This window comes from Archocentrus centrarchus, chromosome 24 (assembly GCF_007364275.1).
Source record: "Archocentrus centrarchus isolate MPI-CPG fArcCen1 chromosome 24, fArcCen1, whole genome shotgun sequence".
Lineage (NCBI taxonomy): Eukaryota > Metazoa > Chordata > Actinopteri > Cichliformes > Cichlidae > Archocentrus > Archocentrus centrarchus.
The window spans coordinates 22701178-22727088 of NC_044369.1; the positions used below are offsets into that span (position 1 = coordinate 22701178).

At 41.6% G+C, this 25911-nt stretch overlaps 1 protein-coding gene across 2 annotated transcripts in view; it reads left to right on the top strand.

Annotated features, from left to right (window-relative positions):
* The window catches only part of klhl29 (kelch like family member 29), a 242224-nt gene that overhangs the window by 176616 nt on the left and 39697 nt on the right, over nucleotides 1–25911 (top strand). For both annotated transcript variants that reach the window (XM_030722205.1, XM_030722206.1), the window contains exons 10-12: nucleotides 374–572; nucleotides 16207–16389; nucleotides 20691–20871. In XM_030722205.1, the coding sequence (XP_030578065.1) occupies nucleotides 374–572; nucleotides 16207–16389; nucleotides 20691–20871 (563 nt within the window). The remainder of the gene's footprint in view (nucleotides 1–373; nucleotides 573–16206; nucleotides 16390–20690; nucleotides 20872–25911) is intronic.

The window sequence follows — 25911 nt, forward strand, 5'->3', positions numbered from 1 at the left end:
CCTGCCACGAGTATAGAAATTGTAGAAAAAGCATGCAGGTTTTTAACTGAAGCTTTGAAGCCTTGACACTGACAGTAACTGATCTAATGGTCTCGCTACTGCCAGGTGTCCTCACACTAACAGTCCGGGCTTTTATCAAACATGATGGTTTCTTTTCCCAACAAGAAATAAAAATGTTGTCTGCACAGCAAAAACACTGTTCTTTGATTACCCCTGGCAGTTCCACTCAAGTAAATTAATTTAAACACTGTTAGCATCTGCTTATGTTTCTTTAGTCACACCTCTAAGTTATTTAAGCACCCGCTCTCTGACTGCAACCTGGAACATCTAATGATTCTCTGTTCCTTTCCTTCCTTTATGTCTGTCTTATCAGCATTTGTCAGAGCTGTTAGCGGTGGTACGTCTTCCCTTCATCCATCCGTCCTATCTGCTGAATGTAGTGGACAACGAGGAGCTGATCAAATCTTCAGAGGCGTGTCGCGATCTGGTCAACGAAGCCAAACGTTACCACATGCTGCCCCACGCGCGGCAAGAGATGCAGACACCCAGGACCCGCCCGAGACTTTCTGCCGGTACGTGCGCACACATAAGCACAGATAAACTTGACATACGTCATCATTGGCCTGGCCTTGGTGGCAGTCACATGATCTGCCTCCTACACACCTGACCCAGAACATACTGTCGGTGCTGTCAGCATTGAGGCACCCACACACACACACACACACAGATGCTCTGTTCATATTTTACTGCAGCAAGGTGACGGAGAGGTCAGGGCTCCACAATGAGACACAGACTTTGCCATTGCATTGCATTGTATTGATTTCAGCCCACAACTCGAAAGCAGTGATTTAGAACTCTGTAATGTTTTGCACACAACTGCTGTAAATACTTGGATGTATGTGTGGGCAACAGGTCATGCATCCAAATGTCACGACATGTTTTACTCCCAACAATCAATCAAACGGCTTCTGCAGCCGAGTCTGATTGAGGTAACCGGGAAGTGTTAAAGATGGCCAACTATAGTGGCTTTCCAAGGATTTTGCAAGATGCTATGAACTTAGGTTTTATTAAAACAAATCTGGCACATAAACACATTTTTAACACCAGCTAGTCACAGTAGGATTTCTTGCTTTGAGATTCTTGCAACTAGCCAATCATTTGCACTCTCTACTGCCAAAGTCCAAGCCATTTGAATGCCGTGTTTGTTTACATCATTAAAATCAAAGAATAATTCTGGAAAATTGGAAGGTGCCTGCAAATTGCTTCTGGCCGTCAGATTTTTCCCCCCCCTAGGTCGGCCAGGATCCCGTTCTTTACCCTGTAAAGCTTTGCCTAATTATGGTGTCTGCATGGTATTATGAGTTTCGCACCAGCACACCTTACCATTCAGCACAAGTTATTTCTGCTTGGTAGAATAAAGATAATTGCCTAACAAATGGCACTTTATGGAGGTCAGTTTACCAGCCAACTCTGCTGTCCAGCCATTGTGTTTGTTTGTCAGTGAACAAACACTGGGAGAAGCGCGTTAGGTCAGTACTTTTTTGCATCTTTAATTGCCTGTAATACAGTGGCATGAGGGTTCACCAAGAATTATTTGCTTCTCGAGAGAAGACATTTGTGGCATTGCACATGTTCACCTTCATCCCATTACTCATCCTCGATCCGCTAGTTTCTCTTTGTTCTCAGCACTTTCTTGAAGCATTTTCTGTCAAGGCGCATTTTATAGTGTTTGGTATGTGCATATCTTATGCCTTCTACATCCCCATTATGCAGGCTGAAGTGTGTATTGATTCCCAGTTGCTTGTGGCTCTGTACAACAGAATTATATAAATGCATAAATGCTGCCGGGATGAATACATTCATGATGCATTATACCCCAATGGCTCAATGAATGAGAAATATATGTAAGTTTTTCCGATCAAGTTTTCAACTCTTCTGAAGCTGAAGTACTTATTATGACTGAATGCATTTAATCCGCGTGTTACCGCCGAAAACCCGCGTGTTCGAATGCACCGGATGTACCTTGTCTGTTTTTGTTTAGTAAATACTTTTACACCATTTTAACATATTTTATGATGCTTATGCTTGCAGACGATGGCAATCCGGGTTGTTTGCCTGCCCGCTTGTGTTGCTCAACCATCTGCTCCAATGGGCAAGGTGGGCTCTGCGCAGCAGGGTGCATCGTCACTGGGATTTTCACTGTAGACGAGGAGACGGCAAGAAAGATAAAATAAAGACTCGAAGGAGAGTTTGAGGTTGTTGGGGTGGGGTGGGGATTGGGGGGGGTGGGGGGGCAGAGATGATAAGAAAGCAAAAAGACGTGGGAGAACAGGAGGAGAGGTCACCGTGTGGTCACAGAGGGGGAGAGAGGGAGAAAAGAAGCAAGGGGGATCAGAAATGAAATTTGAAGGGCAGACATTTGATTGAGTTTATTCCTTGAGCATGCGTCATCTTCTGTAAGCAGTGTGTGTGTGTGTGTGTGTGTGTGTGTATTTTAAATGTGCGCAAGCAGATGGGGCACCACCTGAGCTCGGTTGATAAGTCTGTCATGCGGAAAAAGAAAAGGAAACTGCCATCCGTGAAGCACTTCTTGCTGAGCGCAGTCAATCTGTGAACTTGTGAGTCGCGTGCATATGTGGGTGTATTATAGTGTGCACACGTGCGCGTGTGGACACATGCCTCACACCTTCATTCCTTTCACTTGAGATAAATTTGAGTTGAATTGCACTTTTTCAGCCTCGAATTTTAAGTTATTCTTGCGGGACAGATTTTTAATTAACATCCTTTCACATTGCGACTTAAATAATAAGAGTTGCCCTCACAGCGCCGGTATTCCTTTACCATTTGTTAGTTGAGCCCAACCAATAATGGATCATTAAGCCTGACTATTCAATTTTTGGGAGGAAAAAACTATGAATAAGACAAGTCATATATATTTAATTTCATGAAAAAAAAAGCAGAAGAAAACACCGCAAATTGGTTGGTGAAGCAATTAGTTTAGCGTTCTGAGGAAATTTTAGGGTTTTTTTTTTTTTTTTTTTTCAAGGATGTAACAAATGAGCCACAGTGAATTAATTAGCGAGCTTCTGATAGAGCCAGGCCAGCTCTTTTTTCCAGTGTTTAGTCTTTTTGAAGACAAGGTATCTGGCTGTTAGGTAACAGAGATAATTTCCTGCTGTCTCATGCATTTTATTAAGACCTTAAGCTAAGGTTGGGGTGTAAGGTAAGGTGGGTGGGCGGCAGTATCCCAGCTTACACTGGCCTTACTGCGATCCGAAAAATTAAGATTATGGAGATTTGAAGTTGTATTCAAACTGTACAACTTTTTTTTACAGGAAGGTTTGTTCAAAAGGACAAGAAAATATTATACAGTTTAAAAAATCTGATATTTTTAATTGTCATATCATGCACATCAATAGCATATGTAACAAGCTGAGACTGGCAGTGAAACAGTCTGTAAAGATGTCATTAACACTTACAAGCCACATCAGCATGGCGGGTATGTCTGTGTGTGTTTGGAGTACTGCAGTTGTTTACAGTATATGACTGTACTGTATGTGTAGATGTCTCTGGACAGATTTCGGTAACTTGATCGCATCCCAGGATACAGTCATGAAATGTTAGAGTTTTAATGAGTATTCGGCATCAAAGTGATTTCCCAGTTCAGCGATGAGCCATTTCGTGTCGTGGCTCGATCCCAGCCATCCAGCCATCCATCCATTTTCTTCCATTTATCCAAGAGTTGTGGGGTGGGCTGGAGCCGATGCCCAGTGTAAAATGCCATGCAAACATGTTGGCCAGCAGTAGCCATTTTCCACACAAAACATTCATATTAATGAATGCTTTTGTTTTTGTCCATGTGGTAAATATGCAACCACTATTCCACTCTCCTTTTAGCTCCATTTTCTGTCGCCCAGCTCGTGAGAGTCCTGGGAATATCTGGTGTTTCAGCTGTTAAATGTGCCAGTTTCACTAGCTCGTTGCTAACTATTTCTGTCTGCTGTTTGGTTCTGGACAAGTAGCAGAAAGTGGCTTTTCTGAGAGAGTTTCTTACTGAAATCAAATGCCTACTGTTTCTGGAAACAGCACCGATGAGAGAGCAGTAAGAATTTAATGAAGTAAAAGAAATGTGACGTTACAGCCCATAAAAAACGTGCCAGTGTCTAAAATGTACTAAAAGGCACCGGAGGGCTTAGAAGTACAAACTCAAGTCCTAACTGTCCATGAGCAAACACCACCAAATATTGGCCACTTTTTAAAAAAAATATATAGATATGCAAGCTTTAGAAATTATGTTTGTTTTTTTTTTAATGATGCTAAATATGCTTGCAAAATTTCATTTCTTCCATGTTTTTTGCCAAATTAAGCTCATAAATCATGACAAGGGTAAGCTAACTGCTAATAAGAATATTAATGGCCTATGAAGATACACTCTGCAGTGTGTTTATAAGATGGAATAGCAAGAACTTTTTTTTTTTTAGTTTAACAGAAAGTGAGACATTTTAATGAGTACTTGCTCCATTAGCTGTAAGCTCTAAAAAAGTTATTTCTATTGTGGCTAAACAGAAGCAGCCAGATGGTTTTCACACATCCCTTAATTGTCTTGTTTTTGCCAGGTTTTTCTTTATATAGACTCCTGCTGTGCTGCAATGTTGTAATTTCTTTCTCTCTTTTTTTTTTGTACTTAATTGCTCAGTTTTTATTGATCGTTAATGAGTCACTCTGACACGTCCTGGCGTGTCACGTATTGTTTTGTTCTGTGTGTTGCTCTGCAGAGTAAATAATATTGGTTTAATGTAAAAGAAAAAAAAAAATCTGTAACAATACTGTACGACGTTAGGGCCAAGCTTATTTTTGTCTGAAGACAAAAGTCGTGAAATCTGAATAACAACCGTGACATAAAGTTTATTTTTGAGCTGTGTGACTGAAAAAAGAGACGTTCATTCATTTTATGTTCTGGAGCGTTTTATTAAAGAATTCTCTTAACTTTAATTTCATTACGTGGTAATTAAGGAAACAAAAAGATATTCAGCATAGAAACTGGCTGTCTGTGATCTTCAAATAGGAATGCAGTTTTAAATTTAGACTGGTTAGTATGCTTGGTTTATTGTGTGTATGTGCACAGATAGAGATGATGCATCTTTTTTATTTACTTATTTTTAGCATAATGTACGCATTGACTCGAATGTTTTTTTTTTTTTTGTTTGTTTGTTTTCCCCCTCTTTTCACCCTTAATTTACCTCAGTTTGTGACTGCATCTGTGATTTTTTTTTTTTTTTTTTCAGGAAGGCAGGGGGCTTCTGTTAACAGCCTTCTGTCTTCCACATTTGGCCTGAAAAGTCTTGGGTAAAGTGAAAACTATGGGTGTCTCATAATGAATCCATGGCATTTTGTGTAGTGTATGTGAATCCATTAGCTGCTAATTGGTTAATTAGACTGTGGATGTGCATCTGATTAGCTGTCATTAGACTTTCCAGGGGGTCTGGGGGGGATACACATCCTCTGGTGCTGCAAATTTACCCTCAAACATTTTTGTCTTAAGTCACGAGACGCGTCCTGGCTTGGGTAGCGTTAACAGTCTACAGTTTGTGTTTGCTTGCTATTAAGCAGCAAGCAAAGTTTTCTTTTGTGTACATGCTGTGTGCAAATGTGCATGCACCCAGACAAACTCATACATTATGCTCCCATTTCCCTCTCTCCACATGTGTCACTGTGCTCGGCTCAGAGGAGGGTGGAGAGCGCCAGGGCAAACTGTTAACTCAACCCAGCCAAGTGGAATAGCACTCAGACAAATGAGCTGTAATGACTAGGAGACGCAGGGGTCCAGCTCGCCTCATACTGTTTCTCTGTCTTTGCTCACACACACACACACACACTCACATTGTTCAAACTTAAAATGCATGCACTGTGGGAGGGAATCCTTAAACAGTAGCTGCACTCTCAGTCAGCCTTTCCCTCTGTCCACTTCATCATCTGTAATCAAGCGTTCATGTATCTAAAGCTAGAAAAGTTAAACTACTGGCACATTACTATAAGTATGTTGCAGGTTTACTCCAACACTTCTGCAAAGTGTTTTTTTTTCCATGCAGTCATTCTTAATACCAAAAAAAGGTGTAATTACAGATCACTGACTTTTAAAGTATTAGTTAGGTATTAAAACCGAATAAAACTGCTCTCTCATTTACTGTGGAAATGTTCATAGCAAATGTTACTGACCATTTTACATTCCTGCAACATAAGGCAAGCCAAATAAAACACCGTGCTAGTGGTGGCAATCTAAAATGGCTGGATTTTATTAGATCAGCCTGCACAAATAGTGCGGCTTGCATCCACAGTTTAGAGACAATAAAAGCAGGCTGTTCTGCGAGGTCCGGAGCCTGTAGGCGTGACATTCATCTACTCATTCACACCTCCGCCAGCCAGGAGCTCCTTGGAGAGTAGTCTTAGCGTGCCACCGCTGCAAAGGAAGGAGAACAAAACTCACACCTTGTAAAGAGCGCATAAAAGATTATCAGATAACTTTCTTCTGAAGTCTGCCACCTACTGCTTTTTGGCTCAGGCCTGATAAACCACTCTGCATAACTGATCCCCCCTTCCTCAGCTTCTCCTCATCAGTGCTGACAGCTGCTCTTTTTTGTGGAATAATTGAATTTATTTGTCATCTTTCTGTCTGGATGCACAGCCTCAACACTAACCATTAAGCAAGGTGACAGTGACTGGGAGGCTGTCGGCAGTTTGGAAAGACAATTGTGCATTTTTTTTTTCTTTCTTTTTTTTTTAGTTTCAGGACTTTGTTGATTGTTGTCCTGCTCTGTGTAATTATTCAGCCTGGTTTGTCTTGTCGAGCCAATGCAGCATGTGATTACTCTGCTTCACCTCTCAAACCGGAAACGCAGGATGCAGGAGAATGTGCCAGAAATGTCTTAATCGCTCTATGTGAAGAGTGCCCTTCAGCGGATCCTCTTCCAATTTTATTTCTGGAGTCTGAGATGGTATTTTAGGAGGGGAGAGCGAGGGGAGAAGGAAACAGAACATGTAAGCACAAAAGAGAGAAACTTGGATGCAGCTATGCACCGGAGAATTGGGAGTATGAGTTTTTGATATTCCGTCGGCTTATCAGTGAAATCTCTGCATCTATCTCATCTCATAAATATAACATGGAGGCAGTAAATCCAGACGAGATAACCTCTGGTCTGAACGTCTGCAGGGGCTGCAGCCAAAATTAAGGTTCCAGCCACTTGTCCTTTTGACTTGTGGCTACTGCCAGCTCGAGCTCCCGGGAAAGGAGGGGGAGGGGGTGGGGTGGGTGAACGATTGCCCCCAGCCGCTGCCAGACACCTTGACTCATCCTGTTCCTGAGCCGCAGTTCGTGCTCAGAACCAAAGTGAACAGCATTTACAGAAACATGGATCAGTCTGAGCATCATTCATGCCACATCTGGTACTTTGACCTGCTGCGAGGCTGGAAGGCTGCATCAGCCTCATCTAATATTCAAGAGAGGGGGTGAGCCTGCTGATGGTGCAGATTCAGTTGTTTGGATTGTGAGTGAATCAACTCATCGCATCATTATGTCGGTCCTGGAGGTTTAGATCCACAATATGTAGAAATGGGAAAAAAATTTCCGTGCATTTATTTTGTTAGGAGTGTGTGGATTGTGCCATACCTTAAATAAAACAATCTGCTCTGACTCGTTACTATAATCAAGTGCACAAATTTCTATTGAACAGGCTCAGGGTGTGTATGCTTGCTCCTGACTACCTTAGTGTCTCTCTACCACTCCCCTATAGCATCAACAATGTGCAACACTTGCGAATGTTAAAAGCGGAGGACGATACAGTTCACAAACTACCAGCTCTCAGCACCACAGACTCCCAACAGGAACTCCATGCGGGGGCACAAAGCAAACAAAGTTTAAAAAAAAAAAAAAAGTTTTATCCCAAACGGGAGTGTGAGTAACATGCATCACTGCGCTGCTTTGACAGATGTCTAGGATCTTCACTTGTGCCTACCTGTGCCGTGCAAGAGCTAACTGCAGTTCACTTAATAATAATGAATATCTAAGTATTGGATATAGAAACCAGTTTTTCTACATTTCAAGCTCTCGTTGCCCTTTCCTCTAGCTGTGTAGCCAGCTAGGTCTGTGGGGGTTGTTTCACCCAGATTTCGAGGTGAACTGAGCCTTTAAGTGTGGTTTGAGGACACATAAAGCCTTGACAAGGTTTGTTTTCTCTTCTAAGGAGACCAGACGATCACTGCAGATTTCCACTCAACAGATGCCCAGCAGACAACAAAATGCACACACACACACACAGTGACGCACGCAGACACACAAACACACGAGATCCTTTGCAAGCATGCTCATTGCACCTCCCTGGACCCTGACATTACTTGGGAGCCCTTTGGCCCCCTGATCCTCACCATAGCAAATTAATACCCTGGGAGAGAAATTATGGGATTAGGAGGGGGACGTTGCTAAAGAGGAGAATGGAGAGAAGTGGCTCAGATAAGAGAAAACGGTTATGGACCAGCAGTGAGATATAAACTCTTTGCCCTGAGAGACAGGCTGCTGGTGTCTCTGGGACTGTGATACCCAATGAGCAAAAGTCTTAACCCTCCCAGTTTTCTGCACTTAAACTCTATATAAATATACTTCATTTGCACATGCAGTACATATATTTATGCAAAACTTTGTAAACATGCAGATATTTTTCCTTTTTTTTTTTTTTTTTTTGTTACTAGACGAGATTGTTGTCATCTGTGTAGACTTATGATTTATGTGTTTAATGTCGGGGCGCAAACCGGATAGCTTTTAAAGTGAGACTTATGGAAAACAGAGCTTAAATTGACATAATCATACAGTATGAACAATTATTTGAGCAATGTTTTCTTTCATAAAATTTATTGGGTTTTTTTTTTTTTTTTACTTCTACAAAACATTGAGAAAATGTATAGTTAATATAAAAAAAGAGAAGTTGGAGAAGTACTTTAAATCGATTTGCCATGCAGATCATACATATGTAAAAGGAATGTTTTGTATGCCCAGTATAATTTACTGAGTATATCAATAAACAGATCTCGAGCTGAACTGAGTGTACTTAATGATCAGGGGTCACTGACCAGATCAGTAGCTTTTGGCAATAGCTCCCCTCACTGGTCACTGAAAGCGTTAAGGCTACTCAACTACAGTATGTAACTATTTGTGCAGGACACAGAATCGATTATGATGCAGGTACGCCTCTGCAGGTAGGTTTGTCATGTTTTGAGCTACGGCACTGCCACCACTCATTTCTTTGGATCTTTGGAAGCAAAATATAAACGTTTAAATAGGCCTTTCTTTGGACATTGGCTGCTTTTTCACTCATTTTCTTTGCAGTCCTTGTAGCTGACCACCTTAGTTTGTTCGTTTTTTGTTTAAGCCACTTAATGCTGACCTGTGAATCACTCAAGCCTAAAAATAACACCAAACTTAATAATTTTAAATTGTACCTTTACTAGCAAGCTGTCACAAAAACATAATTTGTTCCCATTTCTTTAGTTGAATCTGCAAAAAATGTTGAAGATAACATGAAATGGTATTTTTATTTCAACAAGGTGATTCCCAAAGTGCTATAAGCTGAAAACTTGGCATGTCTCAGCTTGGTGTGCAGGGTGTCGGTAAAAAATTTGAGAAAACTGGACAGGTGGAGGACAAAAGAAGAAGTGCCAGGCCTTAAAATCTGTCTACAGCAAATAATCAGTATTTGAAAGTCACGTCCTTAAGAAATAAGTAAAAATCCGGCAAATACTTGACAGCACCTGAGAGATGCATCTGGCCCTTCAGTTGATCCATCTGCTGCTCACTGAAGTCTCATCAGAAATCGTCTCAGTGGAAGGGTGGCTGTCAAGAAGTTTCTTAAGGAAGGGAAATGGAGAGAAAAGGCTGAGGTATGCCAATTTACTCAAGAATTGGCCGGAAAATCTGATTGGATTCACTTGAGGAAAATTATAATGTGCTCTGATTGGTTATTAAACTGTCAGGCAACTAATGACAGCCCGAATATTCAAAAAGTTTGCACCAGAGCTGAATGAGTTCAATGTGGACTTCCTGTTGGACATCTAAATAGGTTAAAAAAACTCAAAGGGCTTTAGCAGGTCACCTATCTCAAAGGAATAGCCTATAAAAATTCAAAAATTGATTTTAGAGCCCCACTCAGAATCACTATGCTGCTTTATCCGACCAACAGGCCAAACCTCTAAATTATCATACTGAAAGGAAAAGCAGAAAAATTCACACATTTAAAAAGTTTAATCTAGTTTAGGTAGTTTCAAATCATGTTACTCAAGGAAAGACAAACTGAGAGTCAGGAGCCTCTGCACTCTATTGGTTATTTATTTACAAGCTATAAGCCAGATGTCAGTTACGCAAGTGAACGTCTGGATGTATACATGGTGCATGTTTGTTGGGGCTGGGAGGGTGGTCCATTCACCTTGTCTGGCTTTGTCTGAGAGGTCAGGCATGTGCAATAATTCAACCGGGCGATTCACTCAAGTACTCTGTGTCTATGTAATAATGGAGTAATGGTTACTGACTCCTCATGGGTCACTGATTGAGTTCAGAAGATGAGATTTGTTTGGTCGATTCTGTACTGTAGTACATACTACTTATAGGTATGGTAATTAGATGTTGAGACTACAGTTTGTCTAGCTTGTGTTGAGCATAACACTGATCTAAAGTGTCAAGTTCCACTCTGCTGAGTTACTTGTATCCCACTTGTTTTTGTCTCTGTGACTTCAGCCAGCTGAACCCCCAATGCCCCTGCGGCCCTTCTGCTGCAAAGTATGGCTGGTTAAAGTAAGGTCTTAAAAGGCTGCAAAAGGTAAAAAGTGCACAAGGCAAAAGAGCAGGAAGCAGTGAGGGAAGATGAAATGGCGAATACATTGGACGCAGAGCAAAGACTCTTGGGATTTAAGAGAAAAAGAACAGAAGAGAAAGGAAAGCAGCAGAGAGAGGGCAAAGTCTCTCATAGGTTGAGAGAAAGAGAGAGGTGTTAGCCACTGGGTAAAAAAAAAAGAGGAGAAAAAGAACGATAGGCAGGTCGCAGCACAAAGCAGAGAGCAAGGAGACCAATAAAAAGGTGAAATAAGACCCATTGTGAAAACAGGGAAAAGGGAAAAAAATGGAATCTACTCATGTGGTCTTCATCTTCATATCAGCCTCACTGACTATACATCTGTGTACAAGGATGTGTTTGCATCCACATCCAGAATCCAGCATGGGGTAAAGCATGGGCGGTGTGCTCCCGTCAAAGATAGGTTTCATTTAGCTGAACTGGGTGGAAGCAATGCACAGAAACATTCGTGTGTGCGTGCGTGCGTGCGTGCGTGCGTGCGTGTGTGTGTGTTCACATCATACTACGTGGGTGGGCGTCAGCTTCAATTTGAGATTCAGCTCTTACACAAGCCTGTCCGTCCCTCACAATACATCCTTTTTTGGAGCTTTTCTTGCAACACAATACACGGCTTACAATGATTGAAACCTCCTCCCCTTGTTTTTCTTCTTTATGCTCGCTCTCTGCCATGCTGCTACTGTCTCAGGGAAGACTCGGTCATCTCTGCTCTAATACCAAACACATATATCTGATATTTTTCTCAGATGGGCAGAAGAAAATTGGCATCTAGCTAGGCAATGTTAGCTCCAGCTAAGAGGAACTTGGCTCATGCTCATGTTCCACTAAACAGTATAAAAGATGTGCTTAGCTTCCATAACATCACCTATTGGTTTTGTCCAGCTTTGAAGCCTCGAGATTAGCGTTTCTACCTTCTTGGTTGCAAAAAAAAGTCAGACCCAGTTTCACGGGTCTGACCGTGAAACTGCATGCTCATTGCTAACGATTTGTGATTAGCCAATGAGCGTGCAGTTTCATACCACATAAGAAAATAGAGATAATCTCTCATTTTGAAACATGTGGCATGACCAAGATTTACAATTTTTTATTTTTTGTATTTCAGTATGACTCAATGAGTGACTGTAATCCATTCACTCAGCAGGGAAGTGTTTGCAAGTTTTCCCATAGATTTCTATAGGACTGGAAGTCTTTTTGCAAACACAGCTGTCACTACCTGGTGGCCTTTGAATAGAATGCAGATTTTAAGACACTTCAGCATTGGCTACATTTTCTGATACGGAAGCTACATCCATGTTAGCAATAGCAAAGATACTGACTAGATGACTAGCATTAGCTGCCAGTTCATGAGTGTTGGGCTTGAATTCATCAGGTGAACACAAACAGCTAAATGAATAAAGATACTTCTCTATCTACCAAATGTGTAAACAAGCCTCATTTGCTGAAAGTAAGGTTATATCAGCTCAAAGGGCGATGTTTGTGACCATTTTTGTAGATAAAGTGTGTTGAGGCCACTAATTTGGTGATTTGGGGCTATATAAATAAAACTGAATTGAAGTCCATATTGGGCTGTCATTGGCAGCTACCGAATACAAAAGATGGCCATAACTACCAGATCTGAAAACTGAAGTCAGTGTGGGAGCACCTTCAATCTCAATTTCTTGTTAGTTGCCAGGTAGGGTTGATTCCTTTGGTTACCAGAAGAGGTCAGATTGTAGTTACACAGTGATCTTAGTAAACAATTTCAAATGAAAAAGACTAGAAGGACTCTCTCCACAGGATCCACCTGTTTCTTCTCTTCCATTATGCCTACATGTGTCTGCTCATCCGATTCCAGTACTAACGTCGGTGGTGATACTCCCAATATTTGGATCGAGCCATCAACCCCTAGAAGCACCAGTTTTTGCATAATAAATCTGAAGTGCACTTGAGCCTGTGAATTACACCCAGTTTTCTACACTGATTTTATTTCAGATTAAATATTCTGATTTCCTGTGGATTCCCCCTGCATTGTTCTCGGTGGTGCCACCCCATTTAAAAAATCCTGGAAACACCCCTGTTCACAACAAGACATCTCCAACCAGTGTCTGACTCATCTGACTTAGCTCCATACACAATGCAGTTGATTTTTTTTTTCACTTGTGCTATTTGACAGATAAAAGGATAAAAAATGCAATCAAAGCTTTAGCAGCAGTGGCGTAAGCAGATTCACAAATAAAGCAGTGTTCTACTCAACCCTCGGATTAAGCTGATTTTTTTTTTTTTTTTCACTGTCCTAAATACAAGCAGGTGAAAATATCCCAACAATGCAACAAAAGGTCAGTAACTATCAGGAGAAGGAGACATTTTCTCTTCCAACAGCCATGGGTATAAACTCTGTCAGAAAAAAGAGAGCTGTCAGAACTTGGTTATCCCTTCATCCCCAACCACTCGTGTCTATCTTTCGATTCGCCATCCCTTCATCCCTCCACCTAACTCGTATCAAACCTCACACTGACTGACAGCCATCCCTGTGAGGTTTCATTGTCTGAGGAAAAAACTAACACACACACACACATACCGGCAGGCACACACCCATCTGATCCGATGCCATGACTCCCCGTCAGCAGTGCCATACTCGTGTTTTGTTGCGTTCTGACAGGCCGGCGTTGGCTTATGTGGGCTTGTGAATGCGTTTGGGGCTTCAGAGGTCAGAGGCGCACGTCAGCGTCAGCGCCCAGATGTGGACTCTCCCTGACGTGTCTGGCCAAGCAGAAAGCACCAGGAACCAGGAACAACCCTGCACATGTGCACTAGCTGATAATAAAGACCCGCGTGTTGCATAGACGTCGCTGCGGCACGTTGAATCAGCATGTGGAAGTATCTTGTTTTTCTTTTTGAAGTTCTCGCTCCCTCTTTATATTTTTTTAGAATTACAGCCGAAAAAAAGAACCTGCGATATCAAGAAATTCAGTTTTAACGTCATCATCCACAATGCTTTAAGATGCAGTTAAATTCAATATTTCTTCCTGAACAATAAGAACCTGTTTTAAAAGAGCCGTTAAACAGCGGAGCACTGATTGATGTGCACACAGGAGAAAGACGATCCCAAATTGGCTCCGGCATAGACACAGAAACTTTGCCAAGTTAATTGAGGCAGTCAATATCAACAAAACTGAAACAGCTAATGAGATGAAGGAAAAGGGGATGAAAAGAGATGAAAAATTCAATCCTATAAAAGCAAGGTAAAGAGTCATACTTTTACAGTCTAATAAAGTTGAAAAATAGCGTGTGATCAAGAGAAAAGGAGTACAAACATGCAGAGTAATAGCAGCAAACTTATCAAAAGGAACAAGAATAACAGAATAAAGTCATTATAATTGTGTGTGTGTGTGTGTGTGTGTGTGTGTGTGTGTGTGTGTGTGTGAAGGTTGGAGCCTCATGAGTGGGAAGGCAAAGAGCCTGTTTTTTTGTTTTGCTTTTGTTTTTTTTTGTTTCTTTTGTCAAAGAACAGCCGCTGTAACCGTGATAATATTATATGTATTATATGTATGTATAATATTGTATGCTCATTTACTGATTATTCGAGGTCTGTTGGAGATCTTGGGACTGATTGAGGCTTGAAGTCATGAGCTGTGAAAGCATTTCAACTTGAAATCATCTTTCTTAGCTCTACTTAAAGTTCGCAACTCTTTAACGCGCAGCCAGAACGGGCGGCGGCGACTCCTACGTCTTCTGCATTTTTTTGTATTTTTTAGCCTGTGTACCAGACCTTCATCGTTGCAGTGACACTTTCACAATTTCTTCTTGAGCCATCACTTTCTTTTGCATCCTACGCAGAGGAGCACATTCTTAAAATCTCACTGGAAATGAGCCCGCCAGCTTTAAGCTGTCCACTAAGTCTAAGCTGTATGTCCACGATATGTCTGAGGCAGCGCTTACTGCTCTGTCTGTTTGCTCAGCTTCAGCAAAGCCCATTGTAGTTTTTGTATCTCCCCCTCTTTTACCCTTGTTCCCCTTCCTAGAGAAAAGCCCTCTGTTTTTTTACCAGCTTTGAAAGAAAAGAGAAGCTTAAGAAAAAAAAAAAAGATAAGGGGATAGTTTTAACAGGAAGAAGCAGAAGGAAAAGACAGCTGCCTGTGGATGTGCCCTGTCAGGAGAGTGCATGCGAGGAAGAGTATCGATCCAAGCAGGTGAACCAGTGGTTTGCCCTGGTTTGGAGTGTATGAAGATTAGCTCTCCCTCCCTGCATTCCCTTTCCCCCCATCTTTCCCCTTCTCCCATTTCCTTTATGTTTCTCTCTCCTCTCACATGGTCTCTCTTTCTCTTTATCATCCTCCTCTCCTTCCCTGGCTCACCTCCCTCTGCCCACCTGCCTGCCTGCTGCTTACAAACACACAGCTCATTTCTGTCTGCCGGCTCGTCGTCTTGCCTGCTTGCTGGAACCTGCTGCTGCTGCCGCCGAAGACTGAGAGGACCTGAGACACGCATGTGGCAGCCTGCCAACCTGTTTGTGTGTTTTGGATCACTGGTGTCTTTATCCACCATCTGTGTGTGTGTGTGTGTGTGTGTGTGTGTGTGTGTGTGTGTGTGTGTGTGTGTGTGTGTGTGTGTGTGTGTGTGCGTGCATGCCTGAGAGCAGAGTTCCGGTGAGCTCTTATAGGGATAAGCATTGAATGTATTTCAAGTATCTTCTTAATCACACAGGGCCCGCTTTCACATACAAATGTACACAAATTGATTTTCCTGCTGAATCGGCAGTTCTCTTATGCCATGCCCAAGCAGCGCGTGTTTTTACTACGAGCGCGCGTGGACGAGTCTATAGTATACGAAGGAAGGAAGGATTTGAGAGCTGGGAGGCAACTAAATGGATGGCAGCACCATCAGTCTTGGTAATTGAGGTAAATTTTAGCATTTAAATCAGCAGTTTCCTGTGACCGAGAGGTAACTTTCCTGGTTTGCATTTCGTTTTGCATTTTCCAACAAGCTTATTGACTCCGGGACAGCCGAGGCCCACTGAATTCAAGAGGAAACACATTTTGTTTTGTTTTCTTTAATGCCTGCAGCCTATCGGTATTCTTGTGCAAAGCAATTTCTTTTTTTTTTGAAGTGCCCAAGTATATGCTTTATATATATATGTATACCTAAAAGCCAGACAGTATGCCAGAAAACATGCCTGCTGGTTACTGCTGCACTGAGCCTTCACAAAGAGCCTTTGATTCAGTCTTGGCCTCTATTTACTAGTGGAAACCTTTCCTGATGACCTGCTTTCTCCCACCTCTTTCCCTCCTTTATCCACCTCAATCATCCTCCTCCATCCTCCTCCTGCTTCTTTGTCCTCTAGGTGTAGCAGAGGTGATAGTTCTCGTGGGAGGGCGTCAGGCTATCGGGATGAACCAGCGTTCTTTGACAGCAGTCACCTGTTTTAACCCCCAGAACAGTAAGTGGTACCCACTGGCCAGCCTGCCCTTCTACGACCGCGAGTTCTTCAGTGTCATCTCGGCGGGAGACAACATCTACCTGTCAGGTGAGCTAAATTGTCCACTCCAGCAGTATAACTGTAGCATTCCTGTCGCAGACATTCAGTGACACAGTGCAGGGGGTGGAAAAATGACACAGTGAATTAATAACACGGCAGGTTTGAAAGGTTAATCCTTAAACACATAAATAAATGGATGAAAAACTTAAAATTAAAAGCCACAAATTACAGAATTAGTAATGTTTTTTTACCATCAGAGTCTTTTGGGTTTACTTGTGGTCATTTACTTTGGCGATTTGCAGGTTGTTTATATCAGGTCAGAAACTGAATACATGCCAAACTCTTGGCATCATGCTCCGCTTTAATAAGAAATTACTAAGCATGAATTAAACACTGTTATTGTGAGCAGGTTTAGCTCAAATTGCTGTAAACTGTAATTGGAAAAAAAATGCTCATCATCCCCCATCCAGTTCCTTGCTTGATTTATTGTGTGGAACAATATTAATTATTGTCAAACCCAAGTAAGGGCAGACTTAATGGACTTTACACCATCTGTTAAGACATGCTTTAGTGCCATTAACTGCAACAAGCATGTAATAACAAAAATCCCACCTTGTGTTTAGTTTCAAAGTTCATTTTCCACCTCAGCAAATGTAGTGGTCAAATCAGCTTAAGCAAATTCAACTTTTAAATCAACATGGACAAACAACAAGGCAAAGTGCTGCAGTAGACCATATAACGCTGCACTGTACTGCCAAAAGTATTCGCAGACTGCCTTCACAGACACATGAAGTGACATCCCATAGGGTTTAATATGATGTCGGCCCACCCTTAAGAGTTCCTTTCACTGGAGCTAAGGGGCCGAGCCCAGCTTCCGAAAAACAACCCCACACCATTTTCCCCTCTCCACCAAACTTTAAACTTGCCACAGTGCAGCCAGACAAGTGCCATTCTCCTGGCAACCACCAAACCCAGACTCATCCATCGGATTGCCAGACGGAGAGGCGTGATTTGTCCCTCCAGAGAACACGTCTCCACTGCTTCATTGTCCAGTGGCGTCGTGCTTTGCATTGTACTTGTGATGTAGGGCCGGAATGCAGCTGCTCAGGCATGGAAACCCATTCCATGAAGCTCTCTACACACTGTTCATGCGCTAACCTGAAGGCCACGTGAGGTTTGGAGGTCTGTAGCGATTGACTCTGCAGAAAGTTGGCGACCTCTGCGCACTATGCGCCTCAGATGACCCCGCTCTGTGATTTTACATGGCCTACCGCTTTGTGGCTGAGTTGCTGTCATTCCCAATCACTTTCACATTGTGATACCACTAACAGTTGACTTTGGAATATTTAGTAGCGAGGAAATTTCCCGGCTGGACTTGTTGCACAGGTGGCATCCTATCACGGTACCACGATGAAATTCACTGAGCTCCTTAGACCATTCTTTCACGAGCGTGTGCCTAGGTGTTTGAATTCATGGCCACAGGTGTGTAAACCAATGATTTGGATGGGTGAGTGAATACTTTTGGCAATATAGTGTATATAAGCTACAGGGTACCTACTAAATGGACCTCGAAGTGAGATTAAAATCTACCTTTAAACTTATGATGCTGTCTGTAACAGTATGTGTAGTTTTAAGCAGATTATGGTGTCAGATTAGGAAAGCGAAACATGTGATTTCATCAGTTAAAGACCGTCATGATAATGACTCCTGACAGATGTCTTCACGGTTGACATTTATGACCTCTTATTAAAGACATTTTTCCTCCGTGGCCACTTTGATTTGGCAAAGTGAATCTACCCAAGCCATTGCTCACTTCTGTGACCTTTATGAAACAGTTAGAGTTTTAAAAGGGTGGCAACCTCAAAGCTCAGTCATATGTTGCTTTGAAATCTTTGCTCAGCCCTTTGCCGCAGACAGCTTGAATGTCTCTTTTCAGAGGAGTCATTTTTATATAGAATGTTTTTGTTGTTTGTTTTTTTTTTTTTTAACAGTTTTTCTCTCTCTCTCTCTCTCTCTCTCTCTCTCTCTGTGTTGCACTATAGTTGTTGCAGTGTTCGCAGTTTATTTTGTTCCATAGTGGCACACTGTGCACTCTGTGACTCCCACAGTGAGACACGTTTAAGTTGCTCCTCTATGGGCAGACTGAATTTCTCCCTCCACGGTCCATTTGTGCAAGATTCTTGCACGGTACTCAGACCTTCACATTGCACTGTGGAAATGCAACAGGATTTTTTTTTTTTTCCTGCATGCACCTTTCCTCTCCCTCTTTTCATATAAATGTAAATGTGTTTTTGGGCATTGGAACAGGTCTGCATGTATCCTCTGGGAGTCAGACAGCCAGTGGGGAAATCAGGGTTGTTCTAGCTAGCCAATCAACAGGCTCCTGTCTGTCCTCGCGCTCTGAACAGGGTCACTGAATCACGGCTGGTGTTACATGTCAAATAACACAGCTAAGAGAGCCGCTTTGAAGAGAGCTGAAACAAGTGCAGTTTTCTTGGTTGGCTGGATGACTCAGCAGCAAACAACTTTCTGTCAGTTCAAGTTCTTCAAGTCTGCCACTGTTCCTGTTGAGGAGGGGAGTGATACTTTATGTACTTTGAATGACTTTTCTTAAATATAAAGGGCTGTATAACTTGTACCCAGAAAGAGTGATTTTTATACTAAAATTATCTAATCTTATTTCCATTTCTAACCTAATAGGTGCAGGTACTAAGCAGATGTAAGAGCCCCTGTTTGTGCTTTTACCACATCTCTAGAAATGATGTTGATTCAAACAAAGAAGCACAGTCATCCTCACTTTCTACCTTTTGTGACTGAGAGGAGAGATGCAGACAGGAGAGGTGGAAAAGGAGACTGAGAATATATAAAGCACCTTTCAGAAAACACAGTTATAAAGTGCTTTACAAAAATAAATAAAAAGAAACCAGTACATTAAATATAAGCAAAGTTTAATAATTACAGCAAATACCAAAGGTAAGGAATGAATACAATGAAATAAAGTCAAATAAAGGGGTTTAAAAAGGGGATACAGAGGTTATCTGCCTCAGATCTACAGGCAGCAAAGTCCGCAACTGAGGATCGTGGGCAGCAAAGGTGAAAAGTCAAAGTTTAGATCTCTACCGGCGGACGGTCTCGTAGGGAGCCGACAGATTGCAGATATAGGCAGCAGCCAGACCACTGAAGGCTTTGAGAACATGCAGTAAAACCTCAAAATCGATTCTAAAACTCCCAGGTAACCACTGAAGTGCAGCAAGGATTTCTGTAAGGTAGTTGCTTCACTTACTGAGAGTTAAAATTCTGGCAGCAGCATTTTGTAACAACTGCATTATTTCTGTGTTTCACGTGCTGATACCGGAGTAAAGTGCATTACAGGTCTAGAGGAGAGAAAACATGAATTACTTTCCCTAAGAATGAAGGTGAGGAATAACCTGGTCAGCTGTCTCAGTTGGGTAAAGCAGCACTAACTCTAGTCGCCTGAACACTTAAGGACAATACCGTGTCATGAGTAACACCTAGGTTGTGGGGCTCTTTTTGAACATTATTAGATAAGGGACCCAGACTGGAGGAGAGATTATTAAGTGCTACAAGTGTTGGGGACCACAGGGGGCATTTGTAATTACCTCTAATTTGGAGTCAGGAGCAGGGCATTTTTGGACATTCAATTTTTAATTTAAGCATAGTAGAACATAGCACATGATGCATCAGTGGCACCGAGCTTTACTGGGACATATATATGGGTGTCATTTGCATAGCCATTGAAATTAAAATCCTGGTAACTCGGGATTGCCATCTGGAAAGCATGTATATGGGAAATAAACCACTGGAGTACTCCATACAATAGAACAAAAGAGATGGAGGCACCTCAAAGCATTGCATGGAAGAGCCGGTCCAAGAGCTAAGAAATGAACTGAATTCAGGGGTGAATCACTTATGCAACACAGTTGTTCAAGCTGCTGATTAAATACTGGTCCTCTGAGCTGAGGGTCAGAGAGAAGATCAATGGTTATTTACTTCTTTTTAGAACTTAATTGTGATGAAGTTAGTAGTAAGAGCAAAGGTATCACGTTGTTTTAGCATTAATAAACATGACAATAATGATGGATGATTTTAATAGTGATGAACTCATCCAGCACCATCTCATTTTGTTGAAGCACCTGACGGCTCTGGTTTTGGGCAGTCATTAATCTTCAGCCCCATAAATGCTACAACAATAGTTCTGCAGAAAGTCCTAACCCCAGCAGTGACTGTTGATCACCAGGGCCAAATTTTCCTGGTGCTGTTCACGTGAAGCTCACGTGGTGCGTATTTCCTCATATCAACATTAATAACCCTTCATTTGTACATTCCAGGTGGCACAGAGTCAGGTGTGATGGTGGCTGATGTGTGGTGCTACATGTCTCTATTGGACAACTGGAATCTGGTGTCCAGGATGACTGTGGCACGCTGCAGACACAACAGCCTGGTGTATGACGGCAAACTGTACACCATTGGAGGACTGGGCGTATCGGGGAACCTGGACCACGTGGAGAGGTAAAACTCATGCAAACGCAGCCTTTCTCTACTCAACAAACACCCCCTAGTGTGACTGTTTAGTCCCACACGGCTTTAACGCTGAATTGACTACCATCTCAGAGCCTGATCAGCGTGGTCAATCCTGCAAAAGCAGGGGGATGCTGAACAGTACAGTTTGAGCAAATAAATATTCACACTGCACAGCAAAAACATGGCAGATGGTTGTGGCATGCAGTGGTGCGGTGCAGCATATTGCAAAAGTGGTTGGACAGGCTTCTTAGCGTTTTTTTTTTTTTTTTTTGAGTGAGTGAGTAAAAGGTGCAAAGGAATGAATCTGAGCTGGAGCATCTTAAAATGGTCACAGCTGTGAGTGCTGTCGTGGAGCAGCACTTGTTTGTGAGCGGTGCACGAGTGAGATCAGAGTGGCACAATGCGTCTGATTTCATCCACGCCGACATCAGCGCATTACCAGCACTTTATTTGGAGGTCACACTTTGTGGCCTGTTCAGCTGGGGTCTTCTTTTATTATTTTTTCTTTTTTTTCTTTTTGCTGAAACACTTTAGCATGGAGCCAGAAATAGGCGGTGTTGTCAAGGAGTATCATGAATCTCTAGTGGCATAAAACCTGAACAGAGGTTATCCAGATTTAATAGTTTGATTGATCTTGCTGCTCCCTATTCGTTAGTTTAGCCTCTAACCTGGGCTGACGAGCATGTTAGAATGGGGGGCTGGGGTGGGGTGAGTCTACCTCCCCTGCTCGACAGAGCAAGATTAACCAAAGCAATCAAAAGAACATTACTGAGTATATTAGAGCAGGCCGCTGTCGCTCATTACCTAGCAGCTCAATTGATCTCCAAAGCTTCTCGCAATGCACAACAGTCCTCCAAATGAAACAGCCTAATTTGATATTTCCCCATAATGCTGCCATACAGTGTCGTTATGACAGGGGGGAGATGGAATATTTGCCCCGTAATGGAAACGCATTTGATTCCTCTGTCTCTGAGCTGCTTAATTTGAGAGCTGCCGATGCATCTAGGGCATTTGAGGCTCCAAAGAAATCACTGTTTCACAGTGTGATGTGCCCGTATGCGTTTCTCTCTCTGTGCCCTTGTGTGTGTTTTTGTGCAATCATGAGAAGCTTCTGTGAGGCCCACAGCAACTGGACTCAATCATCAGCACCGTAAAACTTTAACCTACTTTGCCTCTCTCCAAGAACTACCAGAGGCCTTTTGTGCTTGTTATTACTGCTCCACTGTTGTACGATGGCAGGCTGCACGGGCTACAGAGAAATAACACACACACTCACACCAGACAAAACAGCTGAATGTTGAATAGTTGAAAGGGAAAATGCATGGTGCACATGCTGAAGCGAGCCATTTTGTAGCACAGGGTCAAGGTTGTTTTTCTCTGGCCAAATCATATAAAAGCGAGCAGGTCTCTGAAGCTATTGTCAAGGCAATCAAGGGGCTTGTTTCTAAGCAACACAGGTTTTAATTTAGTCTTTTTTTGAAACCATTATGTGGAGTGAGTATCAAAATTAAGTCAGAAGGTCTAAGGGTCCCCTACACGAGGGCTAGGATTCCTAAAGACACCGATGTTAATGCTTTTAGAAAGGGTCATAAAAATTGAATTTCTTTTTTTATATTCCCTCCACATGCTACCAAAAACAGTCTGACCTGTGGCATCAGGCTCTAGCAGCAGAGCTGTTAATTCATCTAAGTTGCGAGCTGGGGCCCCATGGATTGGGGTTCTGAGCGTATCCCACTAATGTTTGACCTTAGTTTTTTTTTTTTTTTTTGTGTGTGTTTTCTTTTTTTAAAACAAAAAATGATCTTGAGCCAGACACACCAGCGCACGTTTCTTTCATCCACATCCAACAGGAAGCAGCTGGATGCTGCGGGGAAAGACATGTTTTGACTGATGAGACCTACTCAGGTAGCAAACACGGTATCTGTCATCATTTCCATAAGTCTCCTTTTCTGTCCTGTCTACACAACCACACTGCAAACAGAGTTTCAGAATATATTTAGAGGCTTTCCAAAAGAAGAAAAAGACGATGATGTTTTCCAAGGGCCTGTTTTCAGTGGCCTACAACTTCATTTGCATTCAGACAAAGGGCCAAAATGTATTAAAAGAGCGATTTGTAATAATACTTGTGTAAAGTATTGTTTAAAAGTCTAGAGCTGCCCCTCATTTCTTCATATTTTGCTTCCAGTGAGACCGATTTCTGGTAATTTTTTTTTTTAAAGAGGCCTTGAGCAGTAGTTCTCCAGGCTTCCTGAAAGTCTTTCAAAGGTTTCTTTGGACTCTGGCTGCTTTTTCACTCCTTTTCAGTGCAGTCCTTGTACCTGACAATGTAACAAAGCACCAATATTAAATTTTATCTTTAGGCACTTTATTACTAGCAGCCTGTCACAAAAACACATAATTTGTTCCCTTTTTTTTTTTTTGCCTGAATCTATGAAAAGTGCCAAATATATCACAATTTTGCAGAAATAGTATTTTTGAACCAGCAAGTTGATTACCAAAGTGCTATTATTGAGCTATAACTGAGGAAACTGGACAAGTGGAGGACAAAAAGAAGACGTAGTCCTGGAAAAAAAAAAAAAAAATTGGGCCTAAGAGAGTTCTCAGGCTGTATTGAAGATTAAATGTGGCATGAACCAAATACTGACTTTCAAGCTCATTTGAACTGTACAAACTGTTTGTGCCTTGTATAATGTATTTCCATGTATGTTTACACACATTCCAATGAATCACTGCACTTCCCATTTTCCTTGCACGATGTAAAGAAATGAGAGATGGCTCAGGACTTTTGCACAGTTCTGTATGTAAACACAAAGCCTAAGGTCTGGTGAATTTGGAGGCCAAGAGGCAGTGTGACTTTTTCTTTGCTAAGAAGCCATTACCCCACTATATCTTTTATACAGTAAATAGTTATTTGCCTCTATATTAATGCCCCAAATGTCATGTATAATTTAAAGGCTGTAAGGTTTTTAGCCATTTTTACTACAGTAGCTCTTCTGTGGGATTAGACCACAGGTGCCAGCCTTTTCCCCCCATGAAAATTAGTTAGCTTTAGGTCCCTATGACCTGGTTACCAGCTCACCAGTTGTCCTTTCTTAGAGCACTCTTTGAAGGTACATCCGACAAGCACATGACCTGCCACTTTAGAGATGCTGCCATCCATCCAGTCATCTAGCCATAACAATTTGGCCATCATTAAAGTCCATTTTGTCCATTTTGTCTGCTCTTCTGCTTCTAACACATTTTCAAGAGCTGACTGTTCACTTCCGGCCTGACACTGTATATTTACACCCATTTATACAGGTGCTGGTCATAAAATTAGAATATCATGAAAAAGTTGATTTATTTCAGTAATTCCATTTAAAAAGTGAAACATGTATATTCATTCATTACACACAGACTGATATATTTCAAATGTTTATTTCTTTTAATTTTGATGATTATAACTGACAACTAATGAAAACCCCAAATTCAGTATCTCAGAAAATTTGAATATCTCCAACTTTATGGAGATGCAGATTTCATTTTCCAACAGGACCTGGCACCTGCACAGTGCCAAAGCCACCAGTACCTGCTTTAAGGACCACGGTATCCCTGTTCTTCATTGGCCAGCAAACTGACCTTAACTCCATAGAAAATCTGTGGGCTATTGTGAAGAGGAAGATGCGATACACCAGACCCAACAGTTCAGAAGAGCTGAAGGCCACTATCAGAGCAACCTGCGCTCTCATAACACCTGAGCAGTGCCACAGACTGATCGACTCCATGCCACGCCGCATTGCTGCAGTAATCCAGGCAAAAGGAGCCCCAACTAAGTATTGAGTGTTGAACATGCTCATACTTTTCATGTTCAGAGATACCGAATTTGGGGTTTTTATTAGTTGTCAGTTATAATCATCAAAATTAAAAGAAATAAACATTTGAAATATATCAGTCTGTGTGTAATGAATGAATATAATATACAAGTTTCACTTTTTGAGTGGAAATACTGAAATAAATCAACTTTTTCATAATATTCTAATTTTACAACCAGCACTGTAGGTGCTGAATTATTTACCAGTGAATGGTTTATGTTGTGGTGGATCTGTGTATCTGCTTATATATTGAAATTTTATGTATTCATTTTTTGTGTTCACGATTCAGATTTTCACTCGAAATGTGTGTTTTTTTTGTTTGTTTTTTTTTCTATAGTCACATAATTTTCTAATTGGATGCGTTGACTTCTTGTAAAGGCCTTTGTCATCAGCGTTGTTGATTAAAAAGGTTGATTAACCAGCTGGCAGACGTTTGCAGTGTGAGCTGCAGCTACGTTTATGAAGACTGGGACATCTAACTATAGTTACTGCAAAGTTGTAAGCTATAATGAAGAACAACAAAAGTACTAGAAAGATTATAAGTAATGTTGTAAAAAAAAATCTATATTTTTATTGAGAAGAAATAACATCCTCAGAATCTGAAAAGTTATTTTTTTCAATAAGAGGTAATATGTACTTGCAGATATCCAGCAAATCTTTAGGAATGAATGACAGTATGGCTTACTCCTCCATAAACGTGAATGTTCATGTTCAAGCTACAATATAAAGACTTCTCAGCAATTTTCCTATCACTTGCAGAAAACCCTCTTTTTAATAGTCTGAGCTGTAAGACCTGTTCAGGAACCACATATCACCTCACAGTATAATTTGTCTTTAGTGAAAAGTGAAGTAATGAAGGAATAATGTGATAACAAAGGCATTTTAATTAGTCGCTTTGTCATGCACTACTAAAACTACATCGCTGAGTCTTACTGTCAGCTGATTAATTCCACTTATTAACAAAACAACTTCACAGAACCCCCTGCATCCTGCCTGAAGCTAGACCTTGTAGCTGTGCTAGAGCTGAGGATAACTTAAAAAACAACATTAAAGCAACACTATTTACAGCCACGTGAAGAAGAAAGTTTTCACAGGATCGGCGCAGTCCGCTGAAAAACTACCGGCACTCCATTCACGCTTAAGGTCATTGAGGTTTACAGGCCTTCGTTTATACGCA